We start from the raw sequence: 19,673 nt of genomic DNA on the forward strand, positions 1-19,673 counted from the left end.
ACACACTGGAACTTGTGTGGAATTTTAAACAATATTTCCACTGCAATGGTGAATTATTTGGTCAAACACTAAGTTTTATTCCAACTGCTATAAAGGGGACAATGCTGATGTAATTGTATGGTGTAGGCCTGTTGCACGAAGTGTGAAAAATGGGAAAATTGGTTTTCTGGACATTTAAACATGCTCTGTATCTAAAGCATCATATCATTCTCTGTCTTCAACATTTATATATACACAAGTCTGATTAAGTGATATCTTCAGTTACTATGCATCATTTTTATTCGGTGATTTGCGGTGTGGACTGCTCACTTTTAGACCCTTAGTGTATGTTGCAGTGGTTCACCTGGAAAAGGTTACGCAGGGGTAGTAGCCGCTCAGATCTTGACACAACAGTGACACTAATATTACAATTAAATATCTGGTATTTGCTGTGTGAAACCAGGCCTCCACTCTTTTTTACCTTAAGATTTATGTTTTAATTTTAAAAAGTGTATTAACTTAATGGACGTTTTTGTGTCAGGTGAGGTGAAGTTCTATAAATATATATATCTGTGTTGGTCATTGGCTTTATTTAACCAGTGTTTAGTGGCTCATTTAATAAACTCATCTCATTATCACTGTCATCTCTCTTTGCCAGTTAAGTAAAAAGCAGTGTAGCTTTCTGATGTGTCTGTATCTGTCGTAGGCTGGTGGAGAACTCAGAAAATCCACATTGTTAGTGAAGACTGTCAAGGACTTTTTCATTGGCAGACATATTATCTATTTGCCTTTCTCTGAGACTTTTTGAGAGGAAAACAAATATTTTGACGCAGTTTGACAGCAAGAAACAACCTCAAAATCAGATCACAAGACAAGAACGTCTCACATAAATCAACTTGTGTAGATGCAGATAACAAACAGCCACACACATATATTACCAGTTATCACCAATACACCAGAACCAAATGGTGGTGACAGTAAATGATTTATCTGATCAGATGTACAAAAAACCTCTTGGCTGTGCAAACAAGAGTCAAGCCAGAACAAGCCTACTGGTTATTTCTCTCGTCTCCATGAAAATTGGTGCAACTGCCTTTAGTGTTTACGCTCTAAGCCACTGGGACATCCAACCCAATCATGTTAGGTGTGCTCCAACACTATCGTCCTCTAAATCTAAACTGAAAATACTCCTTCATAACTGTGCCTTTCAGTAGTCTGGCTTGCTGGCCTTCATTACAGTATTAGTTTACCTTTAGTTTTTATGCACCACATGTATCTGAGGCAACCGTCCACAAGCAGTGTGCCAGCTTTCAGTTTGTTGACTGAAGGCTTAAGACTCTTCCACTCATACAGCAGTGCCTCTACATTCTCCACAGTAAGAACAATATGTTTTCACTTCTGCTCTATCAACTCCCGTGTACTCTCCGCTCATGACCTTTACGCAAAGACAAAAGTAAAGTAATGAGCCATGAAGTGATAAATGTCACTAGCAAATACGAAACCATGATACATGTTCAGTACAGTATGTTTATTTCAATTACAATGGCGCTTTTATAAAATGTCTGACGCAGAAACATCAACAGAAATGTAGAAATGAACAGGATACCATACACACATAACCCATAAATTACACATCAACACACTTTAGAAAAGTACACATTATCCTTTAGAGCCTTTGGTCTGGAACAATATGCCAGGTGGAAACAACAAACATTTGCAGAAGAAAAGTTATCTGTGCACCACTAAAGCCCTATCATATTTTATATCAGCACAGAATATACAGTGCACATATGACGCTGTTTGCCTTCTCCCGCTATGAAAGGATGTTTTGCATTGTTTAGGGATTTATAACCCTGTGTGATCCTGACGGTTGTCCATTTTCATAATGCTAAAATTTTTGCATAAGATAAAGATAGAATGGAAGGCAAAGCAAATACAACCAAGCACCAGGCACTGTAGAGTGAGGCACTTGAGCACCTAACACCTCTGGTTTGGCATCATGACGTTTGGCACATGAGGGTGGCGTTGCTCTTTGAACCGCATGTGTGTGTGTGAGTGTGTTTGTGTGTGTAAGAGAAAGAGAGAGATAACAAAAGCCCTGTCAAGGAAAACTCTTACGGCCACCACTGTCTCCTTGTCTTCCTGTTGTGCATCTGAAAACAACTAGGCCAGTTACATTCATTCTCCTCTTATTTACACTTCCATCTCATAAAGTACATACTCTTGTGATTAAAGAGTAAGATTTAAGCAGCTCTTTCCCCAAGCTTTAAGATGCAAGTCTGCGCTTGTTGATCTCGACAATGTTACCGAACCATGAACAAGGCTTCCAGTCTGTCAAGTCCTGAAAAAGTACTTCAGTGTTACTCCAAACATGCAGCGCTTGCACTCTCTTGGTTTCCTGGGGCTTTGTGAGATTAGTGGAGTGATCCTGGGCTGGGCTGATGAGAAGGGGAGCTGCTATGATGTGGAGGAGTCCGGCTGGCTGAGGTCCTTCTTCTTCTTCTTTTTCTTCTTCTTTCCGCTGCAGGGCTTGCAGACACAGCACAGGATGCATGGCGAGGCCAGCAGGAGGAGCGGAGACGTCACCAGCACAATGATGCTGACCCCCACCAGGATGCCCACAACCTGGAGGACAACACGGCAACAACAATGGATCAAATGAGTGTGTGTAGTGTGAAAGAGGTCGCACTTAGTGAAGAATTATCACCCAGCTCTACCGTTCCCTCGCCTCCACTGGGCGATTTTAGCACCTTACAGCCCATCACTTTTATTTTATGGCCCCTGACTTTATGGTTAAGTCCCATCTCACTGCTGTCATCAAACTTGTTGCCAGCTGCCAGCAGCTGTTCTAAGTGAAAAGGATCAGATATAAATACACTGTACACTTCCTCTCTTGCAATAAACAGTAAAGAGACAAAGTTGGCAGCATCTTAAGAGCCAAATATTTCCCTCAGGAGTTGGTGGAGAGTAAGAGACTAAATATTGCATTTACATTCATCACAGCTAACACTGATCTGACTCTGCTGGATGTGCAAATAGACATCAGCCACATCAACTTCATACATGATAATAATGTGATAATATGTCCAAAGCGTTCTCATCCCAGACTGTCAAATACCTATGCTTTCTCATACTTTTCAGTGTGTGATATTGAAGCCAAAGGCACCCTTTGGTATCTCTATGAGACTCGCCCTGTAACATCTCTATGTGACACACAGCTGTCTCCTGGGTGAAACTCATTGGAATAAATGGTTAAATTGTCAAATGGTTGTGGTTGACTTCAGGCAACAAAACTACTTGGTTAGGTTTAGAACAAACATCATGTGATGTCGGCACGTTAAAACAGCTCAGACCTTATCTTAAGGGCACAAGCATTTGGTTCTCATGGGACAATAACAGCAGTCTCCTGGGTGAAAGTCTGTGTCTGTTTATCCCATTAGCCTTTGCTCCCTCCTACCCTACACTAACTCTCTTGCTCTTTATAATACGCCAGCTGTGCTGAGCATCAAATATTTGAACTTATGGGTCTGCAGTGGAATTAGCTCAAAGCCTGGTCTATCTCATAGAGACGCCAAAGGGTTCTGTCAGCGTCAGAATCACACTCTGATGGGGATGACAAACTGTCGGTGTTTGAAAACCTAGGAATGAGAACAGGCTGTAGATGACAATGCCCCAGACGATTCTAATATTAAATAATTAGTGTAACATGCAGCTTTTTAACACAAATAAATCATTACAATATTGATTTTGATACGTTGGTGTAATTGCTCTCAACAATTAAGACTATTGCTGAGAAGACTGGCAACCTCCATCAGCCTCTACACTGCATTCTGTAAGATTATATAATGATTGTGATACTGTAATGCTTATAAGGAGCTGTTGCTTCATGGCAGAAAAATGCCAGTAAATGGAGCTATAGCTTGCAGCTGAAACCAATGACAAATATTCGCAATTAAACTGTGAAGAAAAAACCAAAGGGTGTGTTCGTAAATTCAGTCTGACACTAAAATGAGAGCCCTGTTGTTACAAAAAAGGGAGGATTGTACTTCTATATGAATTAAGGAACAGTTCAGTGAATCACACATTGACTCCACTTGGCGCTCTGCTGCTCCGAGAGAGTGGTGGTCGAAACAGCCGAACAGTACATTCCAACAGCGCTTCGATACTACAAACGGTCCAGTTTGTGCCAGAGTGTGCTCCGGCACTCGGAGTGAGTGTTTCCGAATGCACCCAAAAACAACAAGCTGTGTATGAAGGGTGCCAGCCGGATTTTGGGTAATGTCGTTCCAATCTTAAACCATTAAAATTAGCTGGAAGTCTCGTAGACCATGATCTTATTACAAGATATTACTATTCATTTGACAATGAAAATATTGTTTTATACTGCCAGTACTGTGAAGCTCTACAATAATAACTGAAAATGCATGGACTGTCCACATGCTTTTGTCTGTGTTTCGTATAAAGAAAAGTAATTGCAACATATAACATACAGTGATATCTAAGACCATAGTGTGTTTCCAGCTTTGTGTTTGCAGTTTGTATTTGGCCCTTCCCTCCCTCAAAATGGACAAAGAACATAGTTTTCCAAGTTAGGTATGGAAGAACTTGACTTGCCCAAAGCACCGACCTCAACCCCATCCAACACCTTTGGGATGAACTGAAATACCATCTGCCAGCCAGGCCTTATCACCCAACATCAGTGTCTGACCTCTCTATGCTCTTGTGGCAGACAGTGTGCTGTTATAGCAGCATATTGAAAGCCATGGATCAGGTGTCCACATACTTTTGGCCATGAATACATGTAATAGTCAGCATTATCATTTATCACATTATTTCAAATCTATATTTTGAAAATGTGCAAATGCTGTCCACAGTATGCTCTAAATATACTGTCACCACAGCAGTGTTTGCAGGCGGCAAAGAAGGAGTTAAAACTGGCAGGGGAATTTGTAACAAGCAGATTGTAAAATTTATAGGACCTGTTAGGCAAGGGTGTAACCAAGGATGTCATGAGTTGTTTTGCAAGGAACGACTGCGTTGGAGTTTGACTGCAAACTTGATACTTATCATGTGATAATGGCATCAGAGAAGGGGAAGTGGAAAGAAAGTAGGTTTGGCGGCCAATCATTTTGGTAGACGGAAAACATCATTACAGGGCAGGAATTTGAGATTAGCATTGGGATTAGTTCGGCTTAATGTCTTGATAAAGGGCTATTTGGGAACACTGGTGGAAAACAAACCAAATAACAACGAGCTACACAGACCTTATTGGTCTTTAAAGGGAAAGTCAAGAGTTGAGTTATGCCTGGTTTTGCCTGTTTTGTTTAAATTTTCAATTAAGCGTGTGAGAAACATACCAGAATGAAAGCTTCACTGTCCTGTGGAGGTTCCTGTAATGTCCGCACTGGAGAGTTTTCCAACAGTGACTAATTGATTTGACAGACAAACAGTGCAGCTGGGATGGAGTCCAAAACCTTTAAAGTTCAATCCCAGTAGTGTGGTGGCACAGTTTTAGTAAAATCGAAGCCATGCACGAAATAACTGACCACTCATGGATGATTGGCTCTGTAGGCTAATCCATTCAGACAATGATAGCGTCATCACAACCCTGAAATTAATACTGTATGTCTGCTCTGCTGTCTGCTGGGTGACCTCACCTGTGTTCTGTTCCACATAACTGAGGCCCTGGAGTGTCCCAGCTTGTTTCTGCACGGTCCCTTATCATAATGCCGCAGGAAGATATCACCCTGCAATTGCAAAACACACGTTTAGACAACAAGTCTACTATCCAGTAATCACAGAGGACATTCAAACACTAAAGATAGTGAAGCAGAGGTGTTGCTGAGATGTTGTGAACTTAAAAATCTTAATTTGTATTTCATTTTGTGTTAAAAACCATGCATCATATGTGAGTTAAACATCAGGGGAGACTCACGTCTAGATTCTGCAGACAGTACCAGCAGAAGGTGTGTTTGCAGCTCTTACACAGCATCTGTGCACAGCCCTGGTTCCTCTCAATGTAGATACCACACATGGGACACTGCTTGATGGGCATATCAGAGTCACTGTTGGAGCGAGCCCTGTGTTTCAGGAGAAAGACACGAGAGACATCAGCACATGTGAGTGTGAAGCCATGAAGGCCTCCAGGCAGAGTGTGAATTCTTTATTTAGCAGCAGAGTTAAGGGTCAGCGCTCACTTTGAACTGGGTTTATTATTTTGGGATTCAAAGGTATGAGGAAAGTATTCTCTATGTACAGTACAGGGCCACTGAAAACCCTCAAGTCATGTTTAAGGCTGATTCTGGAATCTTTTTACACTCATTATTTTCACACCTCACTTCATTTATTTTGTTTGACCGCCTATGGACGGGAAAACAAGCTGTGAACACAATTTTAACATGTGAATACCTTGTAAAGTTATTAGGGCTAACTGGTTCGCAAACCTATTTACACATCCACAACAGACCAACATTAGCATTCATTTGGAATATTGTTTCTGGCCGTCTGAGGAATGGAAGTCCAATATTCACTTTTCTTTTAGCTCTGATTTGGTCGCCACTGCCTGAAGGTGGTGCATGTGTGCTAGTTGCTAATTTTGTCTGGTTGCGATTTGGTACAGGACAGGTAGTGTGCAGTGGGTCTTCTTTTCTTTCTTGCTGAAAACACGATGAGGGAAGGGAGACAAACCAAAACAGAAAAGATGTGGGTCATAAAACCAAAACAAAGTGCTGAAAGATGCTAGAAAACCTTCATAAAGCTGAGGAGATGAGCAGAATCAGGTGATAATTCTCCTTGGTTTGGCACCACAAGCAGCTCCTTTTTACATTATAGATCTTGTTTTCCTCCTTTTTAAAATAAAAACATTGACAGGAGCAGCCACACACCTTTTTTTAAAAAAATTAAGTAACTCAAAGAGCTCTGAGGCCTGTACTATGAAGCCAGCTCAACTTACGCAGGATATCTTTTGCTCATCTGGCTTGACTAACCCAAACAATGGCCGACTGACTAACTGGTATCACGAAGCTACTTATCAGCTAGTTCACTCAGCTCTGGTTTTTCCTGTCCAGCCACAAGCACATTCATGTGAAAGAGGGAGATGTGAAAATATGAGCGACATCATCAGACCCATGAATGACGTAGGCTGCTTCGTATGATATGAGATGAAATGGCAACAGAAATTACCTGCGGGTATGTTTGGTGTACAAGACGGTGAAATGTCATCAGTGTGAAATGTAAACAATAACCTGTATTCTTATAACAGAAGATGTACAAAGTCTGAAAATAATTTCCAAATATTAAAGATAGGCCAAGACTGTAAATATGTGTAGCTATCCTGCTTCGTAGTAAAAGCCTCTGGTTTTGTGATTGTGGAAAAGCAATCGAGTCAGTTAGTACTTTGTATTAAATCAGTCAGACTCCTTAGCACAGTATTGTAAAATACTGCCTCTGGTACAATAACTTTGTGTTTGATGAGTAAACCTGCAGGCTGATGCAAATGTATGTCACGCTCAAGTTCAAACTTAAAGTTGATCTCCCTTCATTCTCCTCACGCCTGCTCCATCCTCCCCAGCAATATGCAGACACCACCCCTCCTTCACTGCAGTGCACAGGCTCCTTCTGTACAGTGAACCACATGGCTCGGTGCCCACCCTCCTCCTCCCTTCAGCACAGAGACAATGGAATTCCAATATAAGTCAGTGACTCCCCAATGACATCAGTCAGTCTGGCAGAGCCACAGCTCAGAGCAGCACAGTAATGTAGCTGCACAACAGGGACTACACAGAGGGCAATGCTGAGGTATACTAAGCTATTAATCCTGAAATAATGTTTATTGTATATTCAGCTCAGGGCCTCCACTGGGAGACAAGGAACTACACATCAGTTCTATAATCCATTCAGTGTAAATATCCTCCCACAATAACTGTCAGGTCATTTTGTATTAAATGGAAGGATGGGATTTCCCTCGTAAAATAAAATAATGGAATTGATAGTCTTCAAACAGTTAAAGGTAACACATGTAATGTCTTAGAAATATAATATCCTCAATTGAATGGTTAATAAAACTCATAAATGCAATCATAACTCTGTCTGTTAGCAGCAGTAACAAATGTCTCTTTGTAGACTCCTCAGTGTCCTAAACCGACACACTGTCAGCACAGTATCATCAGTGCGGCTCAAACTCTGTGGCTGCAGGCATTGGGCGGCTGACCAAACAAATGACTAACTGACCTGCTTTCATGAGACGGTGAGGGCGACATCATGGGCTGGCGCTCAGGGCAGGTATGGCCGTCCTGCCAGGGCCCTCTGCACCCAGAGCAGAAGACGGTGTGACAGGTCGGGCAGGGCACAGCGGTGGGCTGGCCCTCAGTGCTCAGCTGCAAACTGCAGACCGCCTGACATTCAAGTACCGGGCACCAGGCTTTACTGGGGTCCAACTTCACCCCTGAAGAAAGCAAAGAGGGGACATGATTGTGCATCTCTGAAGCAGACATCAAGTCGATGTCACAAACAAAATAAATGCATGCTTTGCTATTCTCCCAAGTAAAAGTGGCCATACTATCTTTATCAGTACTATCAGCACAATCAGTAATACTGCTGATCTGGAAGAAAGAGAATTAGTGCTGAAACATTTAATCGTTACTCAAGTACTCCATCAACAGAAAATGAATTGATAATCAATCAAGTCATTTCTCAAACTAAAAGCCAAACATTGACTGGTTTTGGACTGCAAATAAAAAAAATCAAGTCAACAGATGAAATGACAACAAAAACATCCTGCAGCTAGAATAGCTACTGTCTGTAACACTGTGTACTCATGGCATTAGGCTAACTAGTTAGTTACTGTGGGATGTGGGTAAAGTAAAAGCACAGGGATTGCTTCCTCCAGTTCAGCTTCTTCCAGTTCGACCACAGAACTGTCTTAAACTGTCTCTGACATAACAACAACACATTACTTCACCATCTAACAATATATATATATATATATATATATATATATATGTCAGATATCTTACAATTCCAACTGTACATTTAGCACTTCGATTCGGTGCTAACAGTAAAAAAAAACTATTGAATAAAGCCACTGGGGTCTTTCTGAGACTGTAGCCTAGGCTACTTTGGCCGAGCAGTGCTTTAAGCTAAATCTGGGACTTTCTGGTTAAATAAAGGTTAAATAAAATGCTATCGTCTCATGACAATGCTAACATGCAACTGTGTGTTAGAGACAATATGGCACGTCAAATCATTTTTAAGCTCTGGGGAGAGAATTCTATTTTTTATTTTTGCTCAGGGAGCGGTGTGTAACATTAAATGGCTCTTTTTTTGTATTTTATTTACTGTCAATTTTTAAAGAAAACATGCATGTTATAACCAGAAACTGTAAAAACCTAAATAATTATTGGATATTCAAATTTCTGACAGCCCTTGGACACATGTGTAACGAATGCTTACATCAGACAAAAAAACATAACCAAATCTGAGCTTAAAATAGTGATATTTCATCAAAATCACTTTATTCTATGTCCAAAAATCTTCTACTTTTAATTTTTAAACATCAAGGGGTACTTTTTAAAAAGCTAATTTATGGTCATGTATTTTCCCCAAGTCACTCAGGGAGGCTCAAGGAAAAATATTTGTAGCTTCAGAAAGGGTCAGAAAAAATAAATAAAGCAGCACTCCAGCCACTGCCCTCCTCTGATAAATTAAGAACAGTGCCTTAGCATGCTAAACACAAAGTACAGGTATAAGTAGGTAAAATGTATCTTTTTACCATTTAGTGCACTATAAAGCAGAGGGATAGATGGACTGACCAACCCACACACACATGCCATCCATGGTTAGCATGGCTAAAAGCATCTGATAAATCCATTGTTCTCACTTGTAGTGGGTTATCTATGAGAGCAAACAACCTTCTAAGTAGTTAATGAGAACATAAAGATACTAATTCAGATGTAAAATGGTAACAAAAACACCTGGCATATGTTTCATAACCAAAACAAAAGCTGGAGTTTTCATGATCCCCTGCACCAGCTCATACTTTGCATTGCTAATCATAACACAAGGGGAACACTGTTGTGAAACAACTTGCACTTTGCACTTCTTTATACTTCCAATATTATGAGTCTTGTGATTTATGGCCAGAGTAAACGATAACTATTATTGGCTTCACAGCGTATTGTTACTATGCGACTGGAAGAGACGAATATAGCTACAAGGCTAACTAACATCACTCTGCAATTTGTAAATGTCAACAGAAACCTGTATCAACAGTTATTCTCCTTCTGTTCCCAGGCCACCAGTGCACGACACAGATACAATCTGCCTTCACATTTCCACAACTAATGGTGCAATCAGCTACACATAGGTCATACCATTTATTGCACTGAAACGCTCATTACTTCAAATTTAACAGAGGAGCACGTGCAGAGTTTGTTTCTGAATATCGTGCTTGTACTGTTTGGTTTAAGTGAAGGCACAGTTTCTGTAACCTCCTGGGTAAAAGTGGACCAGAGCAGAATAGAAAAAGAGCAGGAGGCCCCACATTATCCCAGGCATGTGAAGCTCAGCACTCTGTGGCGCTGCTTAGTGTAATGACACCGGCATGAAGTGCAACCTGAAATAGCCCAATGCCTGTCACCAGTCATCAGCATGCTAATGCAACAATACCTACCTCTCTCAAACTTCAGACGCTGATACAGCTTCACCTGCTCTTCTAGGGCCAAACTAGCAATCTGCAATCACACAGAAAGAAACAAGTTGTGCTTTAATCATCTTTTATTCACTTAGAGCTGTGATGCTATTTTTTTGTGTGCAGGCAAGAAGCATGCACAAGTCCATTTTTTTCAAACCCTAATGGATAGATAAATGTGAAAATATATGGTTGTGAAAATGAGACTATTTTGTGTGGTTGCTGAGAAGCTGATACCCCAAAGATCATCCAGGATTAACCGGTCACCTAGCAACTGCAATTTGCTGCATTATTTCTAAGACACCTCAGTAGTTAGTAAATAGCCACTGAGAGAAAAAAAGGGGTTGACTGTACGTTTTCCATATGAAAAAAAGATGCAAAACAACAATTATAATGCCATTTTATGATGTTATAAAAGCTTCAAGATGACATCTGCATATTATCAACAAGAAATGTCTGCAAACACTAAACACAAGACGTTTGCTTAAATCAACATTACTTTATAGTAAGAAATGCCAATTAGCCAAAATTCACAGACCAGCAAGCTTGAGAATATTTTTAAAAAATTCTTACTTTCAATTTCTTATTTCTTCTTCCAATCTTCTAAGATTAAAGACATTCTTCAATACTAGATAACAGGGGTTAGAACCTCGACAATCAGCTCAATTCTACTCATAGACTGTTCAAAAATAATGGACGTAGCTACCGTGACGTAAAATGGACCTCACTTAGAGTTGTCATGAATATGGAAATTAGCTACCAGACCTACCCTGTTTTTTGTACCAGGCTGTAAACATGTTTATTTCTGCTGTAAAGTTTAACATTGAGGTGTATGGGGATTAACTCGCTTTTGGAGCCAGCCTCAAGTTGCCATTCAAGGAACTGTGGTTTTTGGCACTTAATATTTCAGCCCTGGAGGTTGCTGTTTGATTCTACTATAATTCAGATACAGGTCCAATGAGCATGGACTAGTTAAAGCAGTTTTTCTTACAATAAGTTTCTTAATGCTGTTGCATTCAGACAAGAAAACATTACAAATGAGGAACGGAGGAGCAGAATTTCCATTTGCTTGCGAGTCAGCAATTTAAGCTTTTTCTCTGACGTGTTTACTGTCTTCTATCTAAGATGAGCAATAGCTCATGGAGTTTCACTTTCTGTCTTAATGTTCACATCACCTTGTTTTTACTCTTCACCCTTAAAAGAATTCCCTCAGAAATGTCATTAAGGCTGGGTGCACAGCATTTTCACATCATCTTAGTTTATTCAGCCCACACAATTTTACAAACACCAGGGTGAAAGTCCAACTTCATCATCACTCCCGACTGGAAAAAACTGCAGCAACTTAGAAATTCAAACATGTTTTAAGTTCTGTGCATGTTTGTACATCGACAGTATTTCTGTACTTTATGGCCTCTGACGTCTTTTTGCTTTTTTTGGTTTCACTCATGACCTACATCTTTCACTGGTTTTAAGCAGGGCATACCTCGGAGTCCAGTAGCACTCCGGTCTTTTGGCAGGCCATATCAGGGCAGGTGATGGGTGCTCCCCCACCCTCCATGATGGCAAGCTGAACATACTGCTCCAAACACTAGAGAGGGAGGAACAACACAGCATTATAAGTGCAGATAGTGAATGGAACAGGGACCACAGTGCCTTTGTAATAAGTAACATATTCAACTATATATCATCCAACCTAGGTGAAAAACAATACAAAACACACAACACATCAAACATGACAATCTACTCATGACAAATGTAGTAAGCAAAGAAAGGATATGGAAAATGAAATGCACACAAACATGACTTTCTTAGTATCAACATGTCAAAAGTCATATGTTGCCTCAGACATGAAATATGGAAGGGTAGGAGGAACTTTGTAATCGTTGCGCAAAGGCAGACAGTTTTGAGGAACAGAAAATAAAAACATTTAAATGTAATTTTTCTGAGGAAAGACAAATCTATTGTGGAGGACTGGACTCATTTGTATGTGCAAACTTGTGCTTATCATGTGCTTTCCAATGAAGCGTTCATCCAAAAACTGATCTGGAATTAAAAAACAAAAGCAACAGTCTGTGTTCTTGGACCAGACTGGAGGAGATATTTAAGGTTTATAAAATAAAGTTCAGCTGATAAGCAGGGTTTACAGTATCCCATTCCCTCCTTTTTTCTCTGTGACACTGCCTATGTGTGTGTGTGTGTATATGTGTGTGTTTTATCTGTGTGACCTTGTGCGTGCAACAGTGACAACTTGGCTACCTTGGACAGAGATTAACACCTGCCACTATCTAGCAACCTCTCTGTGTCAGGGCAAAACACCGTCACAGTTTCGATATGTCAGGCAGGCACGTATTAGACAAGAGCAGTGTAGTAGCAGACCTCTGTGCTCCTGTTATAAATGATACAGCTCTGTGTTCTACTGATAGCACTTTCTTCTCTCATAAAAGGACTGAAAAAGCTCCAAGGAAATGTGAACAACAAATGTGAGAAAACAGTTTTGATAAATCACAAAAATTTCCAAGGACAACACAAAGAAAGTAAACGTGAGCGAAAGCCAGTTGTGTTGAAACCAGTTCATTTCACTTAAGCTGTAATATGCAAGATTTGCCAATAAATTGATCTATTTTAAGATCTTAAAGCAGGAAGTGGTCCTGCAATAAAGATGAGCATCCCATTCCAAGTAATTTAAATGTTGGAGATTTGCCTAAATTGCCCAAAGAAAACTTTAGTGTTGGATCACTTTTGTGAAATCTTCACCGCCTACATAAGATGACTAAAAGCATGAGCAATATGAGTAGAGGATAAGCATACTTTAATCTAAATATAGCCTGGAGGCACCCTTCAGTTTCAACAAAGGCTCAGAGGTTTGATTTCCATAGCAGTAGAACGTGTCCTGTACTAGTGTCCTTGAGCTACCCTCAACTGCTCCAGCGCTTGGATATGAGCATTATCTACTGTAAATGTCTGGAGTAAACTGGTTGTGTTTGTCTTTTCTTACCGCTGTGCAGAAGACACAATCGCAGCTCTGCAGTTCCCTGGTGGCTGCTGACGGCTGCTCGCTGAGGCACAGCTTGCAGAAGGCCTCGGGCCCCGGCTGGGGGTTAGCGCTGGCCTCAGGGGTCCTCGGTGCCGAGTCCCCAGCTTCCCGGCTCAGGGTGGGACTCCTGCTCGCCATGGCGGGGCGAGACAGGTGGGGAAGTAGCAATCAGGCTGATCCTAGCCCTTCTGTTGGGGACGGAGAGGAGCTACAGCCTCCATATTCCTGAAAGCAGAAACAGCACTGATCTATTTGTCTCTTTGGCAAAGGTTTAACGCTTTTCTTCCTCTTTGTTGCAGTTCACACAACCAATGCCAGGCCTTCTGACAACACTGCACCCTTTTTCTGGAACCTGTCATCTCTTCTGGTAACTGGTATACCAACTGTGATGACTTAACCTCTGCCAGAGGCATTACATTGTCATGTTACCCAAGAGATGAATTAGTCATTGTTTAAAGCTGTGTGGTACATGAAGTAAAACATAATTATGTGTAATTACTGCGGTATTATTTATTACGCATCATGTCATTTTTAAGGCCAAAGTCCAAGAAGCATGTTTACCGAGTTATTGACCAGCTCCTCATTCATTCTGACAGGAAGAATTGATTGTCAATCCTTTTTAGAAACATAGCAAATACACACTTGTGTTGCCACAGGAGGTACTTGGGAGCTAAGTCAACACTGAGTTAAATAACAGGGCGTAAAAAGATGGAAAAGAAGGAAACTTACTCAAATGAATTTAAAAGTTTTTCAAAATTTTTGACTAAAATTGCCTCTAATGAGCAGAAAGAGAGATTAACTAGGATAGAAGGGATAGGTCACATTTCTGAACCTTTTTTTTTTTAATTTGTAGTTCAATGTTTCTCTTGTTTTCTCTTGTTCAGGTCTTTGTAAAATAGGTAAGTAAGGTAGTAAAATGTATTTTTCTAATATGAAACTACCCATTTAACGAGACTAAGTCTACAGTCATACTGGCAGGTCTGTGAGAAAGAATGTTAACCATATTCACCATCATAGATTAGCATGTTAGCATGCTAACATTTGCTAATTAGTGCTAAGGCAGCTGATGCTAGATGAAAAGTCAGAAGATCACCAGAGGTCAGGGCGTAGGTTTCTTTTCAGCACTATTGGGGACACATATGAAACAAGGGGTTTAGGGGTCCTCTGCTAGAATGTTTGACACAGTTAATTTCCTGCATTGTGGTGAATTTTTATGCGGCAATTTATGGTGAAAATGTCTTCAATTTTGTCAAATAAAAGTCCCACTACTACTGCTTACATATTTTTTTATCACAGAGGTTGACCAGTCGTGGATTTTTAGAGGCTGATTTAATGACAATAGTTCAGAACAGGAAAAAGCCAACAACTAATTAACTGGCCCTTACACCCGCTAGCCCTAATAGAGCTATAGTGTGGGGCCTGCTGTTGTGGTCCAGGCAAAAACTTCATGTCAATAGTCAAGTCAAGTCAAGTCAAAGTTTATTCATAAAGCACATTTAAAAAACAACCTCAGTTGACCAAAGTGCTGTACAGTACAGTTACTAAGATACAATATAAATAATCAAGCACAAATATAGTCATAAATAAAACAATAAAAAGAAATCAATTTAGAACAAAGTTAGAATAAAAGAGAAAGTAAGAAAGAAAAGAGCCGAGAATACTCGCCTAGCATGGATTGAACGCCAAGGAGAAAAGATGGGTTTTCAGCAGAGTTTTAAAGTGCTCAACAGACTGCGCAGCTCTAACCTGGAAAGGTAGGCTGTTCCACAGCTTTGGGGCCGCTACTGAAAAGGCTCGGTCCCCACGGGTAGAGAGCCTGGACCGAGATACTTCCAGGAGCAACTGGTTTGACGACCTAAGTGCCCTGGTAGTAGTGTGAGGCTGAACAAGCTCTGATAATTAAGATCGTACCAAACCATTTAAACATTTAAAAACAATTAATAGAACTTTGAACTGGATTCTAAAATTAACGGGCAGCCAGTGCAAAGATGAAAGGACATGGCTAATGTGATCCTGCTTTTTCTTTCCAGTCAGCAGGGGGGCAGCTGCATTTTGGACTACCTGTAAACGGCGAAGTGTTGACTGGTCGAGACCAAAAAACAAATAATTACAACAGTCTAAGCGTGATGTAACAAAGGTATGGATAACTCTTTCAAAATCATTTCTGGGGAGATATGCCTTTACTTTTGCTAATAGTCTCAACTGAAAAAAGCTTGTTTTGACTATAGGGCTTATTTGTTTGTCAAATTTAAAATCACTGTCTAAAATAAAACCAAGGTTCCTTGCAAAAGGATGACAGTGAGACTTGAGGGTCCCAATGGCACTGTCATAGCCATCCAAGAGGTTTTGTTGGCCAAATAAAATTATCTCGGTTTTATTTTTGTTCAAGGAGAGAAATTTTACTTCCATCAAGGACCGGATGTCATTGAGGCAGCCTAATAAAGCATGGACAGATGCTCAATCATTTGTTTTTAACGGCAGATAGATTTGTACATCATCTGCAAAGCAATGAAATGAGACAATGTGCTTTCTACAAATAGAGGTAAAGGTAGGATGCTTATTTAAAAAAAAGGAGAGGGCCCAAAATGAAACCCTGAGGCACCCCACAGCTCAGGGGGGAAATGGCCAAAGAATACTGGACCAGCTGGACAGAAAAGCTTCTATCTGAGAGGTGGGATCGAAACCACTTCAGAACAGTACCCCTAATGCCCACACAAGTATTTAAGTGTGACAGGAGAATATTGTGATCGACTGTATCAAAAGCAGCTGTCAGATCCAGAAGGACCAGGACAGCAGAGTTACCTGAGTCAACTGTTAAAAGAAGGTCATTTAAAAATCTTAAAAGCGCCGTTTCTGTGCTATGGAGTAGCTTAAAACCAGACTGGAACTTCTCAGAAATGCCATTTAGATCAATCAATAAAAGACTGTAAAGACAATACATGTGAAAATGAAGAATAATACGCAAGACACAGTCCCACAGAAGAGAGGACCTGCTTTCTCTGGAGCTGCTGTACCCACTGATCATTTAACACGACCCTCCCCTGTTTAGCTCTCGTCAGTGATGTACATCCCCATGTGAGACTGTGCAGCTATCTGCAACTATCGGAGGCACCGATTATGAAAGATTGTTAAATGTCTTATTTGCACCTGTTGTTATCAGTTTGTGCCAGACCTCTATATTATTGGGAAGGAACAAATGCATATGCTCTCAATATATAAGAGGATGTACTAGTTGCATATTTTGGGACCTCAGCATGACAGAGGATGGGGGATATTAAAAAGACCTAATCTGGTGTTAATGGAACTAAAAATCACCAAACCCAAAAATCGTCCCTTTGGTTCTGTCCAATCCCAAAAAGCATGAGAAATAATAAACCCATAATCTGGGATTTGCAATTAATCCTGTAGATAACAGTGGTTGGACACAGAATGGGGTCACACAGGAAATGGTGGTGTTAAAAACACACTCTGCAGCCTGAGTGGCTGTTGAAATCACACATTTATCCCACACACTGCTCTCTATTTCAGCTGGCTGTTAAACCTGGCAGGAAAACTTCGGGGCAGCTCAATCAATACAGCCACCACCAACACCAGTGTCCTAAATTTTTTCAGTTGAGTGCTCTTTTATTATGTACAATCGATCAGTGGCAGCATACATGCAGATGATTGATAGTGGAGCTTGTGTAGCCGTACACATTGGTTTTTCTGCACAGTCATGGTGTATTCTCCTGGACTGCTTTTAGACAGGCGAGCTGAGCCGTTTGCAGTCATCCCACATAACTGTCAGCCTGTCCTGTCCTGCCCAAGCAAGAAAATAACAGGTCTCTAGTCAGCTAGCTTTGCTGCTTGGAAACTCCAATATGTATTTAATAACAGTGTAAAGCCTTTCATTCCTGAACAACGTCAAAGTTTAGCGGAACTTGAGATTACCTGCCATCCGTCAATATATGAAGCTGGTGGAAGTGTTTTTTTTTTTTTTTTTTATCTTGGAACAACAGACTTATCACTGCCATTCCACCTTTGATATGGGAGATATGAGGCAGTTTCATTGACTACCCAGGTAGCCAAAATGACCTGGCCCAGCACTGGCCCAAACTCGGCTTGCCGGAAGAAATAACTCAGGCTGTGTCTGGTTGCCCAACTCAGCTGAGACTCAGCGTCAATGACGCCCCAGAATTGGGCCAAATAAACAAGCCTGATTCCGGCTGCCAATACTATCACTGGGCTGTTGTCAACATGACCTGACCCGGTATTGGCCCAAACTTGGCACGACAAAATAAATAAGTCGGGCCATGTCTGGTTCCCCAATTCGGCTGAGACATGACACAAATGACAGCCCAGACTCGGGTTAAACAAACTGGCCTGATTACGGCTGCAGACACGGCCATCACTGGGTATGAACCGTAGAATACATCAATACATCAATACATCAATATGTCTGATTCTAATGAAATACAGTAGAGAGAGAGAGAGAGAGATATTTAAGTTTGCATGAATAAGTTTGAGGATTACACCACAGTCTGAGTGTTGTTTCAAAAGCATTTCCACTCTGAATGCTTACATGTGGGACTAAGTCTAAAAACATTAATTGTCGATACAAAGTGCTGACAACCAGAAGCTTCAATACTAAATGTATCACTATTAGTATTGGCCTTCAGGAACCTATCAAGACTGCAGTCCCTGTCCCTGAGCAAGCAATTAAAACCAAGAACAAGAGCCCAAACTTGAATCTCCACTGTTAGAGCTATTCATTTATCAAAACGCCCTTGTGTGCTAACAGTTCCTTTTAGGCGTGGAGCTGACCATTTAGTGATTAGCAGTCCTCACGGATCAAGGTCTAGATGGCATTCCAGCCACCAGGGATCAAAGCATCATTGTTGGCCGGAGAGGCAGAAACGGAAAACCAGATCTGCCCAGCGAAAAGCCGTGCTGCACTTACACAGGCTGCCACTGTGTTAGGAGGGAGGCAGCTGGGACTGTGAGCTCGGGGAGTGTATAGGAGAATTTATACAGCATCATTTAAACAGCTGCAATCACTCCCTGTGTGTTGTTCTGGATTCCTGGCCCAGTAACCTGTGTGTTCTTGGGAGGCAGCCTAAAAAAAGAGCACATGAAGTTGAAACACAGCAATATGGAGCAAATGATGGGCTGGGAGACTGCAAACCTTTACTTACTATACATCACTTTAACCAGAATCAGTGGGTGTTGAATTAGGTTGCAGTGATTTAAAGGTATATTGCTACAGAAATATTTTTGCATATGTTTCTGCAATTCTTGCAGTATTGTTTGTGACAAAGTAACAGTGTAATGTCTCATCTATTACAGTGCATTCAAACAGACCACATGAAATCTGACACATCTGCATCCCTCTCAAGGTTGCATTCTCGTATAGGTCACAATTCTGACGCATTCACGGAGTAAGTGTACACATTTTTGATACTGGATTGTGTGAGTGATGCAGACAAAAGCCAAATGAGCAGAGGAGAGAGGGGGGACCTACCTTGCCTGAGGACCACTGGGTGTAGGAGCTGCCTGAGTCCAGATCCACAGCCGCAGTGCTCTCACTGTGCCACAGGCACATGTGTTGATACAGTCTGCTGTTATAATAACCTCTGCTGTCACCGCCTAATTCCACTGTCGCCCCGCTGCCGCCTCCCTCACACACGCACCGAGCTTAAAACAAAACTAAAAACATGTTTAGGTTTAACGTCCTGCTCGCTCCTGTCTGGTCTGTGTATGGGTGTGTTGGTGTGTGTCTGCTCTGCTCTTGTGTTTTGTTTCCATCCAGGAAGCTGTGTCTGCTCTCCGCTGAGCTGCACTCTTGACTGCTCCTGCTGGTTATTTTACTGTAGCTATGCTGCTTTCAAGTGCAGTCGGAAACATGGAAGTCACACCTTGAGCTGCTCACGAAGGGTGGTAGGAAGCCTATACACAGAGCCCCGGACATGACAATAGTAGAAGGTTATCAGACAT

The 19,673-nt window shown here is 41.2% G+C and overlaps 1 protein-coding gene across 1 annotated transcript; it reads right to left on the reverse strand.

The window, feature by feature from the left end:
- Positions 1 to 1,492: 1,492 nt before the first annotated feature.
- On the reverse strand, positions 1,493 to 19,515 carry rnf144b (ring finger protein 144B). The gene is made up of 8 exons (XM_033641293.2): positions 19,201 to 19,515; positions 13,662 to 13,925; positions 12,150 to 12,254; positions 10,649 to 10,709; positions 8,209 to 8,422; positions 5,915 to 6,059; positions 5,637 to 5,726; positions 1,493 to 2,604 (listed from the first exon to the last, which is right to left on the reverse strand). Exons 2-8 carry the CDS (start codon positions 13,836 to 13,838, stop codon positions 2,437 to 2,439), a joined length of 960 nt encoding a protein of 319 aa, XP_033497184.1. The 5' UTR covers positions 13,839 to 13,925; positions 19,201 to 19,515; the 3' UTR covers positions 1,493 to 2,436.
- Positions 19,516 to 19,673: the final 158 nt, after the last annotated feature.

The sequence above is a fragment of the Epinephelus lanceolatus genome, chromosome 10, assembly GCF_041903045.1.
Source record: "Epinephelus lanceolatus isolate andai-2023 chromosome 10, ASM4190304v1, whole genome shotgun sequence".
In the NCBI taxonomy this organism is placed as follows: domain Eukaryota; kingdom Metazoa; phylum Chordata; class Actinopteri; order Perciformes; family Serranidae; genus Epinephelus; species Epinephelus lanceolatus.